At 40.5% G+C, this 11535-nt stretch overlaps 1 protein-coding gene across 11 annotated transcripts in view; it reads right to left on the bottom strand.

The window, feature by feature from the left end:
- Nucleotides 1–1767: 1767 nt before the first annotated feature.
- The window catches only part of tle3b (TLE family member 3, transcriptional corepressor b), a 31033-nt gene continuing 21265 nt past the window's right edge, over nt 1768–11535 (bottom strand). For 7 of the 11 annotated variants that reach the window (XM_051114299.1, XM_051114302.1, XM_051114300.1 and 4 more), the window contains 12 exons: nt 9460–9579; nt 8411–8461; nt 8170–8322; nt 7617–7749; nt 7315–7493; nt 6803–6879; nt 6206–6455; nt 5185–5432; nt 4924–5071; nt 4242–4392; nt 3806–3882; nt 1768–2247 (listed from right to left, as the gene is read on the bottom strand). In XM_051114299.1, the coding sequence (XP_050970256.1) occupies nt 2140–2247; nt 3806–3882; nt 4242–4392; nt 4924–5071; nt 5185–5432; nt 6206–6455; nt 6803–6879; nt 7315–7493; nt 7617–7749; nt 8170–8322; nt 8411–8461; nt 9460–9579 (1695 nt within the window). In that variant the 3' untranslated portion in view covers nt 1768–2139. The remainder of the gene's footprint in view (nt 2248–3805; nt 3883–4241; nt 4393–4923; nt 5072–5184; nt 5433–6205; nt 6456–6802; nt 6880–7314; nt 7494–7616; nt 7750–8169; nt 8323–8410; nt 8462–9459; nt 9580–11535) is intronic. The other 4 variants (XM_051114301.1, XM_051114307.1, XM_051114304.1 and 1 more) reach the window with 1 other exon arrangement.

Raw genomic sequence — 11535 nt, 5'->3', positions numbered from 1 at the left:
TAAAAACACCCATCAGCGCCAACTAGAAACTCTTTTTAAAGGAGATGTTTTAAATAACACAACACATTCACTTTAGTGCTATTGTGGGCAGACATAGTCTAGCAAAGTTCATGGGCAGAGGAAGTGTGAAAAAGTTTCATTTCTTTAAGTGACAGTCATGTTACTTCTAGAGAATCAGAAAGCAAGAGAAGATGAGGGACAGACATTTCCTAAAATCACACTCTTAATGAAACCAGCTCAAACCACCAGAATAAATCAATTGACAAACACACTTCCTGGCCGATAATCCACTTGAGGTGAGCAAATCAAAAGGGCGTGTTGTGTGTGTCACCAGCTGCGGTTGGGGGACCGCAGGGCATATTTGAGTCAGCCGGGTCTGTGGTTACAACAGATAGCTGAGGCAGCAGAAACTATGTCTGTTTTACACAAACACACACACACACACACACACACACACACACAACTTCATGTCTGAACTCTTCAGTCAGCCTTTCAGCAGCTTGACACCATGTGGGAACATCCAGATAACATATCCAGCATTCCTGGACTCATTCCTGGTCATTAGTCTCGATTCTCAAGACATATGAGGTTAACAAGACACACAACCCAGCCTGTGATTCAAATCCTACAATTGTGCTCTCAATTAAACCAACATCATGACACATTTTACAAAAAAAAAAGTTTATTGAATTATTAACAACTGTACATAATCAGTGCTGACACAGTTTGCTACATACTTTGGTGTGAAGTTGAGAGGTTGTGAAAGGCAGGCGGGACAGGTTCTGTATTGTACTAAAGACGGAGTTTGCCGTGACCGGTTCTGCTGTGGCCCCGTGAAGCAGACTCCAGTTCCCACAGTTAAAACAGTCCACATTTACACAAAAAGGGTTAGCCAGGATCAGGTTTAAAAGAGCCATTCTCTCTTCTCTCTCTCTTTCATGCGTGCACACTTTCACACCGAGCTTCCACCAAAGTCAGTGCAGGCAATGAATATATTCATTAGAAAACTGGCTCAACTTGTACAGAAGCGAATCCCCAATTGACTCCAATCATTCACGTAGAAGGTGGTTTACATCAATCTGAGAGTGAAAACAGGGCTGCAGGCTCATTAAGGTGGGGCTCTACAGCAGAAGTAAGCTGTCAATCACTTGGGGTGAGTCATATCCCGTTTCAACTACAGAGAGGCCGCTTATGGGATCAGTTGGCAAGTTACTCATCGCAATGTGTGATCCACGCCGAGTCAGCATGTTACAATCACACTTCGCTATCCGAATTCCTCTTTCCAACAAGACGCCACACAATGCAAAGGGCACAGAAAAGTAGTACAGTTAGTCATTCTCCAAGTTTAATGTCGCTGTCAATTTACAAACATCTCCTCTGGGCTGTTTCCGTCATATTCCGACTTCTGCAGGATTCCAGTCTGATCCCATTTTCCATGAACAGCACATAGGCTCAAAAAGCAAAAAAGAATTACTAAGATTACTCTGGAACAGGAAGGGGTTTTCCACGTGAGCCTTTTAGCAAATGGCCAGCCCAGAGAGTGTGCTTACAAAATTGAAATTAAAAAGTGTGTCCTAATCTACATTCATCAAGCATTAAGGACATGAGGACAAAGAAACCCATCACAAGTATATCAGGACATGGAAATATATATAATTATATATATTTATAAAACGTCTTTATTACTCCATATATACACTTTTTAACAAATTGTCCAGGGAGCAGGAGGCTAAAATTGAAGCACTGCTTCATATAACATCACAGATCGTTCACTTTTCGTTAAAAGGAAGGAAAGAAGGCTGGGGGGGAGAGAAAATACTATGGAAGGAATAGGCACACACAATCCCATGAGCAGACCGATAGCAAAGGCAAGACAATATTTACTACATTAGTGCCGTCAGGAAGTCCTTGGGACAGTTTAACACGTTTCCGTTCGGATCCGCTCCGCTGCTGTAAGAATCCAGGTGTGCTAAAAATAAAAACATCTGGGAACCGATCCCAACGGACCGACCGGTTCCTAACCTGGGTTCCTACTATAAAAGGAGGAAAAGGTGGAGGAGTGATCCCTTGAATCCATTAAATATCAGGCCCAAAGAGATGCTCCAAACATAGGTCTCTAGATCTCACGAAGCAGTGAATTTAGTAGATCACTTCATACACAGTGGCCTTCTTGTCTCCAGACCCCGTCACAATGTACTTATCATCAGCCGAGATGTCACAGCTCAAGACAGAGGACGACTCCTTGGACTGTGGAGGGAGGAAAGCAGGAAACTGATTAGCTGACACACTCAAACACAGAGATGGTGACATCATAAACCACAGAGCAGAAATGTCAACATCACTCCCTGCTAAATATTAACTGAAGCATTAAAGCCACTCTGAGAAGCAAGTTGGTGTGTAGACAACTGACAGTACATGTGAGCAGTGCCTCAATTTAAAGGGTTAGTTCATCCAAAATTGAAAATTAGCCCATCATTTTGTCACACTCTGGACATCCTAGGTGTATATGACGTCCTTCTTTCAGACAAATCCAGTCGGAGTTATATATAAAAAAAAAAAAAAAAAATTATCCTGGCTTTTTCAAGCTTTATCATTACATGGGCAGGTGTTTCTATTCATCAGTCCAAAACAAGTCAAATAATCTCTTGGTTTGTATCAAAATCCTCCAACATTTTCCTTTACAAATCTTTGTTTAGAACTTCTTATTCGTGACCATTGTTATGTTTTGATCTCTCCACGCCGCATTCGCATTAGTCACTTCTGTGCGGCGCATGCGCAACACCGACATGTGTCATCCGCCTGGAGATGCTCCCGGGTACAACCAGCTGGCGCAGGCTAGATTAAAGTGATTCTTGCGTTTTAAATATGGATATTTTTCTTACTAAAAACGCATTGATTCGCTATAGGAGGCCTTTATTCACCCACCAGAGCCATATAAGGCAGTTTTTATTATGGATGGATGCACTTTATTGGACTTGTTTTGGATTGATGAGGAGAAACACCATACATGCAATGATAAAACTTGGAAATGCCAGGATGATTTTTAATACAACTCTGATTGGATTCATCTGAAAGAAAGAAGTCATATACATCTTAGAGTCCCAGCCTCAGAGGAGACAAGATAGCAGTGGATTAATTTATTTACTGTATATTACACTGCTGCCACACAGATCTAATATAAACTAAATATCTAAAAAAAAAGCCACTTTGTGCACGTGCTTTGGATATGCGCACTCGGGCAGCAGCAGCTCATTTGCATTTAAAGGACATGCACGAAAACAGCAATTCAAAATAAGCTTTTTCGAACTGATATAATAAATGATCTGTGGGATATTTTGAGCTGAGAGTTCAGACACATTCAGAAAACACCTGAGACTTATATGAAATATTGTAAAAGGGGCATAACAGGTGTCCTTTAAAACAGTTTTAAATGTTAGTTTAACAATAATAAACTGATTGAAAACTGTAGCTCCTCCACTGACACTACTGATTGTCTGTTTTATGTCTTATTTTGACAAGGAATTCAGAATGGTTATAAAATGGCAGTCTCGCTTCCTCAAAATTGCCCTAAATCATTACACTTTCAAAATGTTTGTCAACAAAGATCCCGTTTTAAACATGCTAACAACCCATTATCTGTACAGCTGCATCTCCACAGTAAAAATAAAAGCCATCCCTAAAAGACCCTATTACAACAGGGAAGAAAGCCTGAAGCAAAAGAATCTATGAATCTCACACTACAAATCACACAAACTGTATTACAGACTGTAGCAAGGGGGAGGGAATGAGGTATTGATTGACATACCTGGAAAATGCTGGCACCATAGGGAGTCCTCCAGGCATTCAAGAGATTGTCCTTCCCAGTGCTCACAAACCATTTACCTTTAGGAAATGGAACAAACACACATGCACTAATGGGTACAGAGTCAAGGTTGATCTAAATGACTTGATTCACTACAGCTTGACTTATTTGGAAGTAGAGTGGGCCATTAAGAGAAAGAGAGAGAGAGAGAGAGAGAAAGAGAGAGAGAGAGAGAGAACGCGCTGGGGGTGGTACAAAGTGCAACCTGGCCCTGCTAAAACGGAAAAACACCACTGAATACTAAAGTAAGGCTGAAGTACTCTGTGCAATTGTTTTCCCATGTCATATCTCAGACATATTTTACAGCAAGTCAAATGTTTTCCCCCCCCCATATATTTTCAGGTGCAAGATGTGCTACATGTAAGTAACAGTGTCTTACCACAGTAGGCAAATTTGAGGGAGAGGACACAGCTCTCGTGCAGGTGCAGCTGGTACTTGTCAGGCTTGGTGTGATGAAGCACCTCCACATTACTGCTCTCCATTCCAACAGCCAGCCACTCGCCCGTCGGACAGTAGCCCAGAGAGAAGATCTAAATCAGAGCACAAAGCAAAAAAGCCCATCACACACTGATCTAACATACAGACAATTTATGCACAAAGAATGACTTGGACTTTTTATATATTCTCAGAAATCATTAAAATAAGTCAAGAACTTTTAAATGTTGTGGTACAACGCATTGTATACACATGCATACACACAAAAACACTAGTGTTTAAACTTTTAATTTTTTTTCTCAAAAATAACACATTCAGCAAGGTTTAGCATAACTGTTTCTGCATTAACAATATATTATGAGAAGCAAATTAGCATATTAGAATGCCTTTTGAATGCGAGTATCAAGTGACTGGAGTAACGGCTGCTAAAATTAAGCTGGAATAAATTACATTTTAAAATAAATTAAATAGAAACCGCTTATTTTAAATTCTAATATTTCACAATATTACTGTTTTCACTATTTTTGATAACTGCAATCTTTGTAATCATAATAGACTATTATCATTTAAAAATCTGGGGTTGGTAAGATTTCACAATGTTTATATATGATGCATGTAACATTTACCTGTGAAGTAAAGTCGTGTTGCTGGAGCTGTCGTCCCTCTCTCAGGTCCCAGGACCGTACCGTGTTGTCCAGTCCACCTGTCCAGAGTTTGGTGCCATCATGGGAAATGTCTATACAGCTTGCACCATCTGTGTGGCCCTGGAACTGCCTATATACAAAGACAAGAATTATACACATTATCATTTAATCCATCAGAACAGCGTATACGTCTATCCATAAAGAGAAACTATTTCATGCAGGATCACCTGGCATGCTTCCTACCTGACAAGGGTTTGGTTATGAAGGTCCCATACAGCAATATTTCCATCACTGCAGCAGGAGAAGCAGACCTTGGCGTCAGGGCTGATCGCCAGCGCGTAGCAGGCCGGGGCAGAAGAGGTGAGCTCGGCTTTGATACGGGGAGTCTGAGAGGCCAAATCCCATATGGTCAGAGTGCTGGCTTCCCCTCCAACGATCAAAGTACGGCCATCCGGAAGCAGCTTACAGGAACGGATATAGTTATCCCTGTTCTGAAGAAAGAGACAGAAGCAGTGAACACATATTAAGAGACAGAGATTTTTGAAATTTTGCTTTAAAAGAGGATTTTAAAAGTGGGGGAAGTGACAAAAAAAAAAAAAAAAAAAAAAAAAAAGTACAAAATTTAGAACACATACAAATATCCCTTTCCAGCCCCTTAATAATCAAGCTGAAGAGGTGAACCAATCAAAATGTCAGGGCTAAAAAGCAGCCGTTCAGTTCCCTGTTATTTGCTCTGGCTCTCTAAATCCTGTCTAACCTGTGTTTATGAAGGTTAATCGAGGAGGAGAGGCGGCCGATAAGAGGGCACAGAATAGTAAGTGGGTAGGGAAAAGCTTTTAAGGGTTTTTAGTTGCAGCACCAGGATGAAGCACATTTTCAAATTAGCAGGAGAATTCTAGATCTGTTCCTGAGGGAGATCAATAAGTCCAGGCTTTCAGACAAATTAAATCACTTTATAATGGCCGAACAGCTCATCAAATACACCACTTTCTGCACTATGGAGCAAGCACAGGTACATGCACGCACACACACACACACAAACAAGTTACACAGATTGAGGGGGATAATGGAGAGCCATCATGGTATTTTCCTCTGGAATAACTACATATAGCCAAAAGATTGGTTCTTTATTTAGCAAGGGGGTTTAAGGGAGGATAAAGATTAAAAATAGAAATGCTCAAAAAATTAAAAAGAGTGGAATTGTACTTCAGAAAAGACAATTCTGGTAATTTGTGTGGATTGATTAGACAACATAAATTTTTACCAGACAGTCGAGTTGTGAGACGGGGCTCTTGCTGCCGGGCTGACTGATGTCCCAGATTTTCACACAGCCTTTGCCGCCGGTATAGACATGCCGCGTGGGGTTGCTGATGGTTACGGCACACACCACCTCACCATGGCTGAGTGTGTTTATCTGACGGGCGTGACGGGGAATGCCTGGTCCAATCAGAGCATCTGGAGGAAAAGGTACTGGTTGCATCTGGCCGTCTGCGCTAACGTGGAACGAGTAGGCCCTGTGTATCAAAACATAAAAAAGAAGAATGCTGAATAATCAATAAGAAATTCTCATACATGTCACATGATCCTTCAGAAACCAGTCCAGTATGTTTATATAGTGCTCAAGAAACATTGCTTATTATTAATATAAGTAATTAAAACTCATTGGGGCTGCTTGATATTTTATGGAAACCACGATTATCTGACCAACAGAAAGTTCAAAAGAACAGCATTTAGTTGTTTAGTTTCCAACACTGTCACTTTTGATCAATTTAATGCATCCTTGCTGAATTAAAGTATTAATTAAAAAACAGTATGTATAACAGTAGTTATACACAGTTCAAAGTTAAATAACACCACTTACGGTTTTCCTCCAGGTATGGAGGTCAGACCTCCTGGCAGACCAGGGGCACGCATGTGGGGATGAGGATCAAAGCCCGCCTGCAACACACATAAAAGAGTAAAATGTGAAAAACACATAAGCTGTAAAACAAAGCGACACTGATTTGATAGTCTAATTTTTTTCATATCAGCTCTATTGTCATACTGTAATATATTGTTAATATTCTAGTTAAGCACTTGCTTGTGCTTTCTCTCTCGCCTCAAGGCTTTAGTAGAGACCCCCCCAGACAACTGTGTTACTTCCCATGCCATCAGCACAAACACAGAGACGCAGAACAAACACAGTACAAACGCAAACGGTAATAACAGGAATGCAATTCTAACAGGGTATGCCATTCCGGAGGCCATTCCAGATTATTAGCGGAACAGGAGGTGTGTGTGTGTGTGAGAGAAAGGAAACTGTAGCAGGACAACAAGCTTCTGCAAACCTTAAGGAATGTACATGCAATCAAAGAAAAAGATGGGGAGTCTAACCATAGGTGAGCGTCCATAGGCGGCAGCGGCTGCGGCGCTCATCTGAGGGGAGATGTGAAGGCCAGGGTAAACACCTGGACTGGTCAATGAGCCGTTCATCTCTGGGTGGTGACCCATCATGGCGAACGGAGCCCCATATGGTGCCGCAATCGACAGTGGTGTACGTAGGGCAGGTGCTGCTGGGAATTATGAAGAGAAGAAAAGCCAAAGTTAATAAACACATACTCTCACTTACAGGATTGGCTGTAAATGTGAATGCTTGATGAACGGATAGCTATAAAACGTGCGCATTGGCTACTTACTCAGTGCTTCCATGCCAGGTGGTTTTCCGGGTATGGGCCTGAGCCCAGGGGTGTTGCTGGTTCCTGGTGTGGGAGCGTCGTTGCGTGGGGTGGGGGTGTTGGACTTTAAACCTGGGGTGGAGGACTTGTCGTTCTGCGAGATGAAGGAAGGGAGATGGAATTAACGGAGCTAAAGCTACATACCACAAATGCTCAAATCCAGAGAGCTCCCTTGCACTAATCCAGTCAAACACTGACAGCTCATTATAGCTGAGGAGGATAAAGCTAAACTTCAGACCGAACCCTTCCCCGAGACCTCATCCTCTCGCTCATCTTTAATCACTCTCTCTTCTCTCTTTTCTCCTCTTCCCCTCTGAGGCTAGCTAAGCGCATTGAGATATTAGCCAAGGCTAGCGGCTAAGCCGCTGTTTGTCTGACAGTAGCTGATGTATTCATGTTGTGCTTCAAACTGACATTTACGCTGCAGCTATAAAGCTGCAGAGAGGAAGAGGGTTTTGGAAATGTGCAGAGACTTGACACCATAAATGCCCATCCTCTATTCCCTAACGCTTACATGTGGGTGGTCCTTCACTTTAGAAGAAGGGGTGCTCCCAGAGGAGGCCACAGAAGCCGGGCTGTTGGGGGCATCTTTCTTCAGCGCTCTGGCCTTATCAAGTCCATTCTCAGGGGGAGAGTGAGACGGGCTGACCCTTGGAGTGGCTGGATCCTACAGCGGGAAAGAGAAACATCAGTCACATATGAAAGAGTAGTAGTTCTCAAAATCAAAAACGGGAAACAGATATACTAGTTTTTACCTCGTTGGACACATCCACAACCAGATCATCACTTTTGTCACCATCACTGTCCTGTAGTGAATAAACAACAGTTATGTAATCGAGTGATCCAAAAAAATAATGCATTTCTAAAAATAACATGAATATGAGAACTAACATTTGGCTAAAACACAGCTGGCTGTGAGCATTGGCAGTATAAACGCAATCATAAAATTACAGTATGGTACAGACAGTTTATATACACACTCACCATAATACACTACCATTCAAAAGTTTAAAAGCTTAAGAAACTTCTTTAAGTAGCACGGGTATGTTTGTAGCAATAGCCAACAATGCATTGTATGGGTCAAAATGATTAATTTTTCTTTTATGCCAAAAATCATTAGGATAATAAGTAAAGATCATTTTCCATAAAGATATTTTGTAAATTTCCTACCGTAAATATAATCAATTAGCAATTCAATTAGCAATTCTCTCAATATTTTGATTTTTTTTTTTTTTTTTTTTTTTTTTTTCACCCTCAGATTCTAGATTTTCAAATAGTTGCACCTCGGCCAAATATTGTCCTACACTAACAAACCATACATCAATGGAAAGCGTATTTATTCAGCCGCAGGTATAAATCTCCATAAGAAAACCACAATACTGTCAAATAATAACTTTCTAATTTTAAACTTGGATGGACAAAGTTCAAAACAACAGCATTTATTTGAAACAAAATAATGTGTAACAATGTAAAAGTATTTACTGGCACTTGATTAATTTGACAACCTTGCAGGATAAAACTTTTGAACAGTAGTACATGTTTTTAACAGCAAAATGAAAATGACTTAATTAGGGATGCACAATATATCAGTATCTTATCACTCTTGTTTACTACTATCTGTGAATATAAGATATTTAATAGTGCAAACTAATTTCCTCTATATTTACATTTAGATTACACTTGGCGTCATCTGATGCTCACTTAAAATTAGTCTTTAAAACACTAATTAAACAGCTAAACGAAATCTGTAGCAAAATGCACATCCATTTACAACGCCTGATTTCTGTATTATAGAAAATCTTACATATCGGCTCATGTTGTCCTTCTCCTCCACTCTGCGTTTCTTCGGGTCCAGACTGTATTCAGATGAGCCTCTGTGTTTCTCACTGGCCCTCAGGCTGTCTGACGGTGATACTGAATTATTCTGTTTAGAATGGAAAAATAAAATTGATCAGCACAAATAAAACTCATCAATGTGCACTTGCTGACAATACAAACACTGAAATGTTCTCTTGAAATAATGCTGCATTTATAGAACATGTACATTTTGCACTTGTGTCTAATTAATAATTCAGCACAATGTAACAGACACTTTAGGTTGAGCTCATTAGCTGCAGACAGTCAGCTATGCTCAGGATGGCCTGGGCTTTCAGCAGCACAAATACAAATATCAGAGGCGACATGGGGCCACCGGCGGCTTTGAGCGAGCCATGTGTGTAAATTCCTCGCTCGTACAAGGTAAACACGAAGAAGCGAGGAGGTTAAGCCCCAGGCCCTGTTAGATCACCCCGTACTCCCTGGCATGGAGAAAAGGAGAGAGCGTGGGGCCTGCCAAGCAAGCAAGCCCAGGCCCCATGAAGCAAAGCAGGCGGGACAGCTGAGCAAACTATCCCTGAAGAGTGAGGCCTCTAAACCAGCCTGACCACACCACACTTCAAACATTCTGGGCTAACCTTGCAGCCCTGGGCAACCTGCACCAAGCATTACGCCGCCAACGCGCCAAACTGGACAGCAGGGTCAAGCGAAAACCGATCCCTGCGGCACGGAGGGGGGAGAGAGAGAATAACACAGTGAAACGCAAACACCAGACCAGAATAAACGGCCCCTCACCCCGAGAGTTAACCAGCCAGACGACAGCTTGTTTTCCTACCCTCCTGCACATGCCCGCCCCAACTAAAACACAGCAAACAGCCACCCTTTCACCACAAATAGTGGGCCTTAAAAGGGAGAGCGAGTCCACGTAAGCCATCTTTACTCCCCGGCTCTCTGCCAAGACCACTTGTTGCATTTATTGTAGGGCTACACGATTAATTGAAATAAAAGTGAAATTGCAATACGGCTTAGGGCGATTATGAAATTGCACATGCTGTGATTGAATTAAAAATAAATATATGCGCAATGTGTTTCAGAGTGAAGCACTCTGTGTACAAAGTGGCTTGCTCACAGCAAATGCTGAACCTCACAAACTCTGCATAAGATTTGAGTTCGAATCACTTATAATGTGTATTTGAAAACAAAATACACACCAGTCATTAGGGCCCCATGATTTCCACGATGCGGAAAACGCAGACAGAATCGCTGAATCCAGTCATAAAAGTAGAATTTACTGTATAGCATGGAATGTCACGGAATTTGCTAGATTTGGGAGAAATTAATCAAAACTGAATCAGTACACATATCATAAGGCTATACAGACTACTGTCTGTGAATATTAACCTGCAAAAAGGCTAATTAAATATGAATCCTGCATGTTCTGCATGTTTCTGTATGAATGAATGGCACTGATGCAGTTTTTGTTTACTACACACATACTGAAGCGCTCAGTGTTTTCATCCTCTGCTGCCTCAATATGACTACATGAACATATAAACAATCTCTAGAACTGCTCTGAGTCACTTCATGGGCATTTTTCCATTTCCTTTGAAATAAACTATCGTCACACCATATACAAACAGAGGTCTTCACAGCAACCCGTTAAAATTAATATTCAGTTTAACTTTTATAAAAAAAAAATAAAAATACTTACTACTACTACTACAACACTTTTAAAGTTTATTAAAAAAATATATATATATTTCCACAAAAAAAATATAGTATTTCTTAAAAAAAAAAAAAAAAAAAATATATGTGTGTGTGTATATTATATATATATATATATATATATATATATATGTGTATATATATATATATATATATACATACACACACACACACACACACATACATACATACATATATACTTACAGATGCTTTTAATTATTAAAAGTTCATGAAACCATTTAAATGGAATTCAGAAAATTAATAAAACATACAATTTGGTAAAAATAAAACGAATCTGAAGAAAATGTATATAACACATTTTATAGGGCCTTAATGCTTT

Source organism: Labeo rohita, chromosome 7 (genome assembly GCF_022985175.1).
Source record: "Labeo rohita strain BAU-BD-2019 chromosome 7, IGBB_LRoh.1.0, whole genome shotgun sequence".
NCBI lineage: Eukaryota > Metazoa > Chordata > Actinopteri > Cypriniformes > Cyprinidae > Labeo > Labeo rohita.
Note: the sequence above shows the minus strand (reverse complement) of the source record. Positions and strands in the feature narration are given on the sequence as shown.